General features: G+C 43.0%; 1 protein-coding gene across 1 annotated transcript; it reads right to left on the minus strand.

Moving 5' to 3' along the window:
• Positions 1-6,969: 6,969 nt before the first annotated feature.
• On the minus strand, positions 6,970-9,622 carry LOC121910779 (interferon regulatory factor 2-binding protein 2-B-like). The gene is made up of 2 exons (XM_042432105.1): positions 8,562-9,622; positions 6,970-8,232 (listed from the first exon to the last, which is right to left on the minus strand). Exons 1-2 carry the CDS (start codon positions 9,325-9,327, stop codon positions 7,472-7,474), a joined length of 1,527 nt encoding a protein of 508 aa, XP_042288039.1. The 5' UTR covers positions 9,328-9,622; the 3' UTR covers positions 6,970-7,471.
• Positions 9,623-14,160: the final 4,538 nt, after the last annotated feature.

A 14,160-nucleotide genomic window follows, 5' to 3' on the forward strand; every position in this document is an offset into this window, starting at 1 on the left:
GTGGGTTTAATTAACCGTTTTAATCTGTTTTGGGACCAATTGTCTCATTTTAAGAGCCGCTGACATATAACATGCGGTTTGTGGTTTTAATATTCACATAGATGACGTTTCTTGTAGCTTTGCTGCTGATTTGCTTAATATCACTGTCTGGTCCCCACACATCATTAGGGGTCATACTTTGGACCTTGTTTAATGCATTTTAAATATTTCTTCTATTTGCTGTGAGGAGCTGCATGTCACTGGTTCAACCTGTTCAACTTGTCTTTTAATTTACATTCTTTGCCCAGTAAAAACATGTAAATTGTTCTTGCATCTTAAATCTCAGCTGAGAAGTTTTCTGCAGCTTTTGACCCAGCGCAGTGTTTTCTTCTCACACTGACGTTACTTGTCTAGTCCACTCCTTTAATACACATCGCTCCAGTGTTTAGGATAAAGTGGCTCCGAGTAAAATGAGACTTGTTCCCTTCCATCAATTCATCCCCCCTGGTTAAATGACACTATTCAACTGGGAAAGTTCACCAAGCTCCATGTGCACCATCTCTGTTACAAAGACCTTTTAACTGAGTTCAACAGCATGGTTAAGGATGCGAGGGCTTCTTACTTCCTCCAGTAAACCTTAAAGTCCTGTTTGACACCATCAACAGCATTGTCACTCCTGCATCTACTGATGTGCCTATTTTTTCTCTTTTCCTTTGTTTATAAGATTAGAGATGTCAGGGTGAGGCTGAACATGCAGTTGTTCAGCCTCTTCTAAAAAAAAAACTAACCTTGATCCATGCTTTCCTAAAAACTACAGGCCTATATCTAAGCTGCCTTTTATCTCAACATTTTTAGAGAAAGTTGTTGCCAAACCGCTCACTGCTGCTGTCTTGACTGCACACAACATTTTAGATAAATTCCAGTCTGGTTTCTGTCAGAAGCATTCCACTGAAACAGTTTTTCTCAAGAGTCTCCAATGACATAATGATGTCTTCTTTTGTGGGTGAATGCTCTGTTTTGGTGCTGCTGGATCTCAGTGCAGCTTTTGATACTGAACAGCATCCTGACTGAAAGGCTAAAGCGGTGGGTGGATGTCTCTGGGAGCGCCCCTGGACTGGTTGTTTGCTCCCTACATGTCTGAAACCGCTGCTCTTTCCTGTGGTGTACCCCAGGGTTCTGTTTTGGGTCCTATATTATTTGCTTTGTATATGCTTCATTTTGGTCACATTATTAGCAAATTTAGAAATATCACTGTTGCACTGATGATATCCAGCTGTATGTCTCTTTTAAGCCTGTTTTGCACAGTAAGGACTGCATGACTAACAACTTTTTACAACTTAACACAGATAAGACTTGAGGTTCTTATCGTTGCTTCAGATAGCGGAGCTTCCAAGGTTGCTCAGTGCGTCGGGTCCCTTTCTTCAGTTGCACAGTCTAATCTTCTCTGTGTAACATTTGATCAGGCGATGCACTTCGATCGACAAATCATTAACCCGTTCATACTATGAGTTCATACTCAGCTCTGTTGTATCACAGATTATTCACACTTTTATATCATCCCGGTTAGACTACTGGAATTTCACCTGCCTTAGTCCCTGTCATCCCTGGACCAGGGACATCACACCCATCTGATCTTCTTTACATCGGCTTCCCATCAAGTTTAGGATTCATTTTAAGGTTCTTGTTTGCACATATAGAGCCCTGCATGGTCAGACCTACTCCACCTTATATCACCAGTAAGTCACTTTGGTCTTCTGACCAGAGCTTACTGGTTGTCCCTCGCGCTCCACTGAAAACAAAAAGGTTTCTGATGCCTTTAAAAAGCAGCTGAAGCCTCATGTATTCAAACTGGCCTTCATCAGGCCTCATACTGTCTAGTGTTTGTAATTTTGTTGAGGATGCATTTTCCCAAAATAGCTCATACATGCAGCAAAACATTATAATTAACCTGCAAAAGGCTGCAACTCACCCAAAACTGTTAATTCATGTTTCAGAATGAAGTTATTGTGTCAATAAATAAGTCATTGCCACCAAAATGACACGTTCCTTTGACATTGTGTAAAAACCAACCAATGTTTTGTCCATCATGTTTTCACCAGGAAACGTGTACGTGAACGTCTGCTGAACCAGTCTGTTGGTGTTGTTTTTCCTGAAGCTGACTGACTGCTGTCGTGTATCAAAGTGAATTCTCTTCAGACATTTCAAGAGTTCACGTTACACTTTGTAAAGCAAAAGTAATGTGAGGAAAAAAAACAAGTTTATTTTCCTGCTGTGGTCACACAACACAGTACAATACAAAAAAAACAAAACAAACAAAACATAGGCCGACTATACGCAGCAGTATAGCAACAGATAAAGTTACAGTACTGCTGTTATATCATCACAAGCAGCAGGCGAACATGTTTGATTTTGTGGTCGATGATCGAATACTTTACACCTCCGTCACCTGTCGCCCAGTGTTCCCAAACCGTAGTAACTCTGTTGCCCTGAAGCTCTATTTAATAACTGTACTCATGACTCGGTTGGTTGAGATAAAACGTGAGAAACTCTGCAGTTCGAGTCCATATCGATGCAATTTATGAAACATGGGCCGGCCAGATGTGATGACTTCTAACATTTTTTTCAGAACTATTCAACTATTTTGATCACAGACATGTACAACCAATAATTGTTCAAATTGTAGACAATTAGTCATTTGCTGAAACGCTAAATGCTAAAACATTTCCAAATGTAACAAAGATGTTTTTTTTTTTTTTTTCCTGTTTTGACGACTTCATCTGTCATTGGAGAAAAAACTGTGATGTGAAACAAATGAAAAACAGTCACGACGAGGAAGGAGGTGAATTCGGGTGAATCAGGTAATGAATCATTCCTTGTTTAACATCAGTTTCAAAGCTGCAGCCAGTTCTATGAAATCACGGGATATTTTCAGCATTTTGATGGGAGCTGTTTTTACTGGCAGCGTTCGGAGGTGAGAACAGCTGAGGTTTGTTGTTCCTGCTCGCTCGCTCTCTCTCTCTCTGTGTGTGTGTGTGTGTGTGTGTGTGTGTTTGCCTGTTCTCCAGCCAATGAGTTCAAGACGTGTTTCCTCCAGCCTCATCCTGCACTTCAGAGTCAGGAAAGAGGAGGAGGAGGAGAGCTTTGGGTGAGCGACAGCTGAACAAACAGAGAGAGAGAGAGAGAGAGAGAGAGAGGTGGGGGTGCGGGGGGGGGGGGGGGGGAGAGAAACCCTCAGTTTTTCTCTGAGTGTGCCACGTAATTTGAGCAAACCCATTAATCTCGGGCCACTGGCTCTTCGGGCCCTCTGGGTGTTGAGTTTCGGTGACAGATGAAAAGAAATGAGCTGGCTCGGCTGGAATCTGAGGCCGACCTCACGCCAGAGACGAACCAGCCTGAGAGAGAGAGAGAGAGAGAGAGAGAGAGAGAGAGAGAGAGAGAGAGAGAGAGAGAGAGAGAGAGAGAGAGAGGGCGGAGGTCTGGAGCTGGTTTGGATTGGCCGTCTGATTGGCTGGCAGACATCAAAAGGATCAGCAGACCGAAGGCATTTTTTTGTGTCAAGAAGTTTTTTAACCCATCTGAGTGTTTTATTATTTTTTTAAGGTTGAAGGAGTGAGAGAGTGAAACCTGCTTTCCTTTTTCAATAAAAGACCAGAAATAGAAAAAAATTAAATTAACTCACAATTTTAAAGGGAAACAAGACCCCCAGTTTGTTTTTTTAGAGGAGAAACACTGATTTAAACACACACATTGAAACTGTTTCTCATGGTCAGCGGATCAATGAGAAAGCTCCAGAACAAGCTAGTAAGTGGACCCTTGAGTTTTTTTTGTTAAACTACTACTTCCAGTCAAGAAGAACATTTAACTCATCAGAAAAGTTCTTGGAGATCAAGTGATGAAGTTTCATTTTGTCTGATTTAAGCTGTATTGATGTCAGATCTGCTCAGAAACTGTTTCATTTCATTTAAAAATACTTTTTCTTACAATCCAGAGTTAAATATATATAAATATATATAAATATATATTTGATGACTTGTATCTGACAGCTGGAGTTACTATTGTGAATCCTGCACAATATGGTTTTACATTCAAAGCAGCTCATGTGTCAGAAGTCGTCTGTCCGCCTACAACATGAACAGACTGTTAACTCTTCCACTGCTGACCCTCCATTCAACTCTTTACTCTTCTTCTTCTTCTTCTTTAAACTGTCGTTAGTTCTCTAGATAATAAAACTAATCTGTTTATATCTGGAAAAGAATCAGATCAGAACTATAGGAAGCTTTAAAGTTTCTTTAACTGAGATTTAAGACGTTTTTAATGTCAGTGACGGAAATGAATGTAAAAATACAAAATCAAACCCACTGGTGACCAGTGGTCAGACTACTGGTCTGTAGTCTGTTAGACTGGTTTAACTCAAAAAATAAAACAAATACAATATTGTGAAAACTTTTAAAACTAAAATTACAACATTTAAAAAAAGGTCAAACATTGAATTAAATCAGATTTTTCCAGGATGAATCTTTACTCAGATGTTTCCTGTAATTCTCTTAAAGTCTGTATTTGTTCTTTATTTAACACTGATGCATCGAGCAGTTTCATATATTTTGTTTAAGGCTGCAACTAATGATAACGATAATGATATTCCCAACAGTCCACAACCCAAACATGGTCAAATAGAAATATTTACTATCAAATAAAACAAAGAAAAACTCACATTTGAGAGGCTGCAACACTATAAAAGTGATTAATCGCTTCAATAGTTCAATATTTTCTGTCCGTTAATTGATCGACTAATTGTTTCAGCTCTGCTTTAATTATGTGAGTTCAAAGTGCTGCGTTGGTCCCAGAATAAGACGATAATCTGGAGGTTTTATTAGAAAAAAGTGACAATTTCACAACTGCAGAACGGAGATAATATCAATATAACTGCAGCTCCTACAGGAAGTGTTGCATTATGGGTCGTTTGTACTCTTACTGGTGAGACAGTCAGTAAATGTTGAGAAGCTGGAATTTTGCAATATTTTACATTTTTTGCTTGTAAAAATGACGATTAATCAACTATCAAGATAATTAATTTTACCAATAATTAATTAAACCGATCAACTGATCGTTTGAGCTTTCATTAAACGAGGGCTGCAACTGACGATTAGTTCAATTATCGATTGATCTGTGATTTGATTATTAGAAGATGTTAGAAAATAGTGAAAAATGTTGATGGAAAGATTTGAACCTAAAACATCTTGTTTACTGTCAGAGACGACGAAAGACACCAGAAAATATTCACAATTCAAACTGGAATCACTGAATTTAGACATTTTCTTCTTAAAAAAAACAATTAATTGATTATCAGAATTAGTTTTCAGCTGATTGATCCACTAAACGTTGCAGCTCTTCTCGTCTCTAACGAGCTCAAACATCACAGACGTCACAGATTTTGCTGCGTGTGCAAAAGTGTTTCATCAAATGTGTTTGAACTTTTTTAAAACGTGTCGTCATGGAGATTTAAAAACCTGCCGCCGGCGAGCAGAGCAGACAGGAAAGGGTTAACGGAGGGTTTTTTTTTTTTTGCTCTCCTGGCTGCTGGTCTGAATGGCGGCTGAAAGCGGCGGGGGCCCCGGCATAAACACACACACACACACACACACACACACACACACACACACAGGCCCCCATTCATCCGCTCGCCGTGTGATCAACCTTGAACAGTGGAAGGCGTGTTATTGCAGCAGAGCGGGGGAGGAGGAGGCAGAAGAAGAAGAGGAAGGAGGGCGGGGAGGGGAGGGGGACAGTGACTCAGGAATTCCACCGAAGAGCACGTGACCCGTGAGCAAGGCATTTATATACTCCCCCCCCCCCCACCGCCCCCCTCGCCCCTCCTCCTCCTCCCCTCTGCTCCGAGGCATGGGCCCCTCTGTACTCCTTCTTCTTCTTCTTCATGTGTTATTTTTCTTCCGTCAAAAAACCAGCCGAACGTGTTGAGCAGAAAATATCCACAAGTGACAGAATCACACGTTTTTTTATGCAGAATATCAACTTAAAACCAGATAACGAGCCGAATGAATGTTGCTGTTCTGATGAGTAAAAAAAAAAAAAAAAAACTTCAGATCCAGTCTGACAGGAGCCATTTTGTCTGATGAAACCAGTTTGTTGTGGAGCAGGAAGCCTGTTTGGATTCCCGTCCCAGAGGGAGGGAGGGAGGGAGGGAGGGGGGGGGGGCGGACAAACAGAGCCCAGAGGCGTCTCATCCCGTCATCCTGACAGAGCTATGTGGAGAAAAAAAAAAAAAAAAAAACACACACCGGTGACGAGCTGCTTGCTCAGCTCCCCGTCGTAACAGTCCCAGCGGGGGCCGCCGCCGCCGCCGCCGCTCATGACCTCACGTCTTCGGTATGTTTTCACTGGAATCAGGGCGTCGGTTCAACAACAACAACAACAACAACAACAATCTGCTGCCAAGGTTTGTTCTTAAAGAATAAAACAAAGATGGCTGGTGAGACGCCAGCGACACATGGATCCAAGCATGTCAGCAAAAAAAAGCACCGAGGGAGGGAGGGGGGTCAAAACATATTGTCACGCAGGGTGTGAAGCGTTGTCACCGGGCCGTCTCTCTCTCTTTGAAAGCCACGCGCATCGCGTTTCCACGGCGACTATTTTTAGGCCTCCTTATCACGTAACGCCTCACAAGAGCACATGAGGCTGAGCGGCGAGCGGCCTCGACTCGCCTACATGTGATTTACTGTACAAAAACGTTTATGCAACACACTTCTCTACTCCCGGCCTTCACCCTCCTCCTCCTCCTCCTCCTCCTCATCCCTCTCTCTCTCTCTCTCTCTCCTTGACTTTTCTTCCTCCCACTATTCCCTGGAAGCCGGTTTTTTCCTGTTGGAAGGTATTGCATCATGGCTGATTCACAATCAGGCCGTGACTCTCCAACCGACTCCTCGCTGGCTGATTATGGAAAAAAAATAAGCAAAACCACAGAGACACTAGAGGTGTTATTACAAGGTCTGAAACTGTATTTGGCAAGTTTTTTTTTTCTTAAACAAGTGCATACATGTACAGCTAGAAGCATTTTTTCTTTTGTTTGTTTTTTTTATTAATTTTTTTGCCAAGTGCTCAGATTAGTCACATTCTATGTTTGACAGGGACTGTCTCCAGACCTAAAGTACACCGACAGAAAAGAAACAAGTGTGATGTGGGGGTGGGGGAGGGAGGGGGGGTCTGTTATGAGGAGTACATACCTTTCATCTTCAAAAATATAGAAACACAATGTATTGAAAAAGAAAAATCAAAAAAATTATACAGCCATGTTTACGAAGTATACACTTCCCTTGTGTCCAATATGTACATGTCCGTCAGTTTGTCTGGGGCTCTCTGGATGACTGGTGTGTGTGTGTGTGTGTGTGTGTGTGTGTTGCTTTATGTCCTGCTGTTGTTGCCGTAGTTGAATTACAAAAAAGGAAAAAAGTTCAAGAAAAAACAGCTGGTGAACATTTTAAGGGTCCCGCTCCTTTTTTACCTTTATGTCCCCGGCCAAGATGGTGGCTATTTCACCCTGCATGAAGGCCCAGGGTACGTTGGAGCCGACCAGCGGGCATCGCTCGCCGCTGGGGCAGTACACCTCGCCGGTGGCGCCCTGCTGCTTGATGCTTTCCCGGGAGCAGGGGAAACAGAACTTGTGGGACGGCACTGACGGGCACTGGACGAAGTGAGTGTCCTCCAGCCGCTCGTGGCACAGCGTGCAGCACAGCGGCACGCTGCCGGGCGGCACGGAAGAGTCCGGAATGCTCTGCGGCGGCGGCGCGTGAGGGTCCATGCCGCCGGGCACGTGTGGGCCAGAAGGGTTGGCGCTCCCCGGCCCCTCCCTCTGGGCCAGCCTCCTCTGAGAGGCCGAGGACGGAGACAGCGGGCTGCCGCTGTTCCGCCGCGCGCCCGCCGTGGTGGAGTGTACCTGGTTGCCATCCTTAGGCGAGCCGGTGCTGCCTGCGTTGTCGGTGGCGAGGATAAGGGCCGCCATGGGGGACTGACCGTTCTGCGCTGTGGCGGCCTCAGGGGGCGTGGTGCGTGAGTGGGGGGAGATGGTGGAAGGGGGCGCAGCTGAGAAGCCGGGCAGGGCTGCAGGGGGCATCTTCAGGACCTCAGATGGTGATGGGAGCCAAGGTTGGCCCTCACTGCCGTTCATCTTGGGGGCGCTGCCCTCGCCTTCTGGCTCTGGGGAGGCCTTCCTCTTCATGCTCCGAGGGTGCTTCCCCCTGTCTGAGGAAGAGGAAGAGGATTAAACACAACACCACACATAAACACACACAAACACACACAGGAGCATGCTGCTCTGAATAATGAAACACGGGAAATTTCTCCACACATGGTGAATAAAGCTGCTTTTATGCAGCTGCTGTCCTCTGCCAGAGCCCCGCGTGCACAGAGGTTAGCGGGTGCGTGTCAGCCGCGTCATCATTAAGCATGTCGGGTTAAAGGCGTCACGCTGTGCGTGAAATTCGCTGACACATAATTTCAGAGCTACTAAGTTCCTGTTTGCACAGCATGCAGGTTGAAAATATCCCAGCTGGAAGCAGAAATGCTTTTACCTGTTTTGGAGGAGGAGGCGCTTTCATACCCCATCACCCGCTGCATGGCCGCGTGCTCCTTCTTGAACCGGCTGTCCAAGGTGTGCAGCGCCATCAGGTCCCGGACCGTCTTGCCTTTGCTCATCCAGTCCTTGTGGCTGTCCGACAGGTCCGACAGGCTGTCCGGCCGGTGTTTGTCTTTCAGCTCCTCCGGTCGCTTGCCATGCTCCCCGGGGCCCGGCGCAGCAAGCACCCCGGGAAGCCCCATCTGCGCCGGGCGGCCGTTGAGCGGGTGTACGGTCGGTATGCCGCCGTTCACCAAAGGCACCAAGCTGGGAGGAACCGTGCTAGTCCTGCGGGGGTTGGGGCTTTGTCGGTTCAGCTCCGGGGGTTCGTCGGGTTTTGGAAATCCGTTCGGCACCGGGAGGCCGTTCGCCTGCCTGCCCGCTTGGTACTCCGGTCCCAGCCGCGGCGGCCGGTCGGACAGCGGGTAGCGGTCCAGAGGCTGCGGCGGACGGGAGCCCGGGTCTCCGGCCGAGTGGTTGAGCTCCTTCCCGGGGTGCTGGGGCTTCCCCGGCCCCGGAGAGCGGCCCTCCTGGAAGCCGTGGGCTCTCTTTAGCTGCCGGGCTGTGTCGATAACAAATTCCACCCGGTCGGCCCCCTCGTAGTTGACACATCCGCGGCACACCGGCTCGGTAAAATCCCAGATCATCGCCCACGGCATGCGGGGCAGGTCGCACAGATAGCAGGACTGCCTCCGTGAGGCAGCGACCGCCGCGGAGGACATGTTGAAGCCCGAAGCGGAGGAGAAATGCTCCAAAATGTCCGCCGGTTTGTTTACGTCGCAAGAAGAAAGAAGTAACCGGAAAAAAAGAATAAAACTCGGTAGTATTTTCCGTCAGAAAGCAGCAGCGTCGCACCGACTGGAGCTCATCGTAGTTGTGTCCTCTGATGCCGCGCGCCTCCGTCTGAGCTCGCGCTTACAACTCAGCGCGAGCTCTCAATGTAGCGCCGTGACGTCAGCAGCGACACTCAGCTCGTGCTCCGGGCTTCCATTTACTGGATTCTTCGACGACCCCTCGGGCGCATGCTCACACCGTATCTCTATCTTTATCCGGAGAGCTGACACACGAAGATCGTCTGTGTCCGAGTCTTAGAAGAGGTATCACTCCGTCTATGTTTTTCAGTGACGGCAAGTAGCGACTAAAGGTTATTTAGCACAGAATTTCCTGTCTAATAAAAATGAAAATGTCACTAAAAGAAAGAAAGAATAAACACATTTTAGGCTCTTTAAGCCTTTAAGCCAGATTTGAGCCATTTTACATTTGAGAGCAGTAAAAACATCTTTCTTTTATACTGAAATTTTATGACTGTTTCTAAAGTGATCCAGAATGGAAATATTTAAACTTTTTTGTACATAAAGGGGGTTAAATTTGACCCGTATGTATTCATAAAATTCAAAAATTACCATTCAAAAATTTTGTTGCATTCTTCACATTTAATAACGCTCATTTAAATCATATAATATGGTTGTTATGTTCTACTATTTTAGGTACCATGGGAACATAATACAGCATAGTGTAATTGTGAATGTTTTTTTCTCCATAAACAAAAAGCACAAAACCTAAAGAATACACCCTCTCTCTGTTCTCTGAAAGCTTCATTAAGGATTAATCACCATTTCTTAGCATAGATAAGGTATTTAAAAATGAAAAATAATTTATGAGTCAGAAAAAAAACCAGTATGTACGGGTAAATAGAAATGCTATGACACAGTTAAAAATAAGAAACAACAATAACTTCAGTAAAATGTCACTATATATATATATATTTTTTTTTTTTATTAAAAGTTTGTTTGATCCCCGTTAGCATCTGCATGTTCACACAGTTTACAAGGTGACAATACAAAAATACACATTTACACCAGTCATCACAGTACACTAACATGACAACACATCCTAATGCACATCTACTCTAAACAAAACATGTAAGAGTCATAATTTAACATAAAATGCCCAATGGAACCCTTTCACACCAAAATAATACTTATAATTACCAAAGTTTCTTTTAGCACTTTTCAAACCATGTATATTATTTTGTTGTTTAATGTGATTCGGGAGTGAGTTCCATTCTTGCGTTGCTCTGTATTGAACTGATGTTGTTTTGTGAGGTAATGCTGCGTTCAAGTCACCTCGGAAGTGGGAGATGGGAATAATGATGATGTCACACCCGTGTTGACTGCGTTCCAGTACAATAAGTCGGAAAACCAGTTCTGGCCAGGTTAGCCATTGTTCCAGTTGAAATTTCCCTCTGGGAACTCTGGAATTCCGACTTACCAGTTCAAATGGAACGCACCATTAAACAACCTCCAGCAGCATGTTCAGATAAACTCATACTGATAAAAATAAATAATAAGCTCTGCTAGCTTTGTTTCCATATGTTTCACTTACAGTCTGACTTGTCTTTATATTCCTGAGTCAATGTGACGCTTGAAAAAACAAACAAAAGTCTCACAAACAGTCTTTGCTAAATGACAACCAGTAAGCTATCAATGCTAACACGGCATGTCATATGATAGTAGCTAAATACTAAATCTACTGATATTTTCCATAAATTCACACCATATCTGCAGATTAACAGGAGAAACTTCTGTTATCCAAACATTTCAAGACGTTTACCTCCTTTTGTAGCCTTGTAGTAACACCAGACATATAAAAAATAAGCCTAAATTAGCAATTTTAGTAGCAGTTCCTAAACAAGTAAAAAGAAATAAACAGTATTAGTTGTATAAGTGTTAATATTGGATTTTGAGTTTCCAGTGATGGTTACAGTCATTTCTCCAGCGTCATGTCAACATGTCCTTCAGCAAAAAAGACATTTCACCCCAAATTGCTCCTGTTGTGTGTAGAAAAAACTAAAATTCACTTTTCAAAGTAATGTAATATGTCGTAATCTGTTTTTCTGAGTAACCCTGAGTAACACTACTTTTTCATTTTAAATGTACAATACCTAAAATAAAGTTGTGTGGATTAAAAAAAAAAAATGGACAAAACATCCAAATATATAAACCACTGTAGCATTTAGTTTACAGGAGGATCATTTTTGCTCTGTGTGTCAGAATCAGGTCCTGGAATCGGAGGCAGAGTGAGAGCTCTTCCCTCTTTCTCCCCATCTTTGTCCACAGGGAACCAACGAGCTTTTATAAATACCAAAACCCTGAGCAGAGTTCAGCTGACTGTACAGAGACTCTATCAGCGACTCAACAAGTAACCACAGACTGTATCATGGAAGAGAAACTCATTTATTTTCTCTCCCCCCCCCCTTTTTTTTAAAAAAATAACATTTCTTCTTTCTCTCCATCGAGAGCAGATGACACAATAAAATAATATATTAATGGCGTAAAACATGAAGTCTCTGTAGGATGAAAGCATTGTTAGTGTGCTGAAGCTGTTTTTGAAGCTCGACCTCTTCAGTCCTTCTGTTGCATTCCAGTCCCGGTGCCAGGCACCCGTGACGTCACTGGGCCAACAGCCAATCACAGAATTCAGCTGTTGTTACCAAGCAAACTGTAAATCTCCCTCGCTGCTCTCAGAGCGAGCTGACTGAGGACAAACCTGCACAAGTAAACACACAGTCAGCTCCAGTTTTCTCTGCTTTACCTCCAAACATCCTGTTAATATTTCACACTGTGATGATCTGAAAGTGAAAAACCAGCAGTGGAAAGTAACTAAGTACATTTACTCAAGTACAGTTTTGAGGTACTTGTACTTTACTTGAGTATTTCCATGTGATGCTACTTTCTACATTTCAGAGGGAAATATTGTACTTTCTACTCCACTACATTTATTTGACAGCTTTAGTTACTTTTCAGATGAAGATTTGACACAATGGATAATATAACAAGCTTTTAAAATACAACACATTGTTAAAGATGAAACCAGTGGTTTCCAACCTTTTTGGCTTTTGACGTCTTACAAAAAGCAGTGTGTAGTCGGGGTCACATTTCACATGTCTATGAGTTGTTAACAGCTCCACCAAATAGTGATTTTTCCCTCTAAACTTCTCACATGTTTTCATTTCAATAAATGTTCAAATGATCCAATATTTCAACAAAAATCAAAGATTAGAGAAAAAGTCCAAAAACTGAAAACAGATTTGTGTATCAGAACTTTGTTTTTTCTTCTTTCCTCTCCCATTAATCATCTCACCACCCCTCAGATTTATCTGCTGACCCTTTGGAGGGCCCCGACCCCTAGGTTGGGAACCACTGGACTAAACTAGCTAACTGTATATAAAGTAGTGTAAACTAGCTCCACCTCCAGCAGCTACAACAGTAACATGCTGCTCTAACACTGATGCTTCACTATTAATAATCTAATGATGTCATATATAATAATATATCAGTCAGAGGGACCAAACCACTACTTTTACTGCAATACTTTAACTACATCAAGCTCATAATACTTATGTACTTTTACTGCAATACTTTAACTACATCAAGCTCATAATACTTATGTACTTTTACTGCAATACTTTAACTACATCAAGCTCATAATACTTATGTACTTTTACTGCAATACTTTAACTACATCAAGCTCATAATACTTATGTACTTTTACTGCAATACTTTAACTACATCAAGCTCATAATACTTATGTACTTTTACTGCAGTAACTTCATGTTAGTATTAGAGAACAGGATGAGCTCTCTCAGTTATGTGAGTTAAATGAAGCAGAAAATGTAAGAAATGTATTTTGTTTCATGTTGTTCTTTGTATTAATAATTACAGCAGAAGATTATTCAGTAAAACTGAAAACAAACTTACTTTCTTATGGAAGATGTTGAAACTATGAAAACACTGTGAAATACGACGGCTGATTATTAAAAGATAAATAGCTTTTATATTCTCCTTTTCTTCTGTGTGAAACATGTTTCCTCCTCCATACTACACACAGCCTGTATTTTACAGCGATGTTTTCTTTGGCATCGAATCAAACTTTATTTGTATAGCAGCTGTCGTAAAGGTTAGTGTCATTCAACAAGCTTTATAGATGATTGACAGGCTGATAAAACAAATGTAGACAAAAGCGGTTTTCTTTGGAATATGCATGTCATTTGCAAGAAGTTGCTATTTATACTGTATGTCGTATTATTGTATGTTATGTAATCCAATGTGGGATGGACCATTTTACTGATATGACATGTAAATAAAAAAGTATCTCATTCATACAGACCTAGTAAATCATCACCAGCCCTGTGCAATAATAGGAGCCGTGTATTTAAATTAAAACAGTCTCATAAGTAAAGACACAGTGCTGTAAAGGTCAAAGGACCTGAGGACACAGAGAAGAGGAGTTCAGGGAAAAAAGCAGCAGACTGATCAGTGATAAAGTTGCTGTCTGGCCAGCGGTGAGTCAGCAGCATTATCTCCTCTCAGAGGCTGCAGCGCTGCACTCGGCTCAACTCCGCTCCGGTCGAAGCTGCACAGCATCATGACATGGCTCGCCTCACTCAACCAGTCAGCTGATGGAAACGGAGAGAGAGAGAGAGAGAGAGGAAGAGGAAGAGGAAGAGGCCACAGTTGAACAATGCGTCCTGTTTTTCCAGCGTGGCCTCAGCC

This window comes from Thunnus maccoyii, chromosome 2, assembly GCF_910596095.1.
Source record: "Thunnus maccoyii chromosome 2, fThuMac1.1, whole genome shotgun sequence".
Taxonomy (NCBI): Eukaryota; Metazoa; Chordata; class Actinopteri; order Scombriformes; family Scombridae; genus Thunnus; species Thunnus maccoyii.

Coding starts and splice junctions, on each gene's coding strand:
- LOC121910779 (XM_042432105.1), bottom strand. CDS start 9,327: ATGTCCTCCGCGGCGGTCGCTGCCTCACGGAGGCAGTCCTGCTATCTG. Junction 8,233..8,561: donor CGCCTCCTCCTCCAAAACAG/GTAAAAGCATTT, acceptor CCTCTTCCTCAG/ACAGGGGGAAGCACCCTCGG.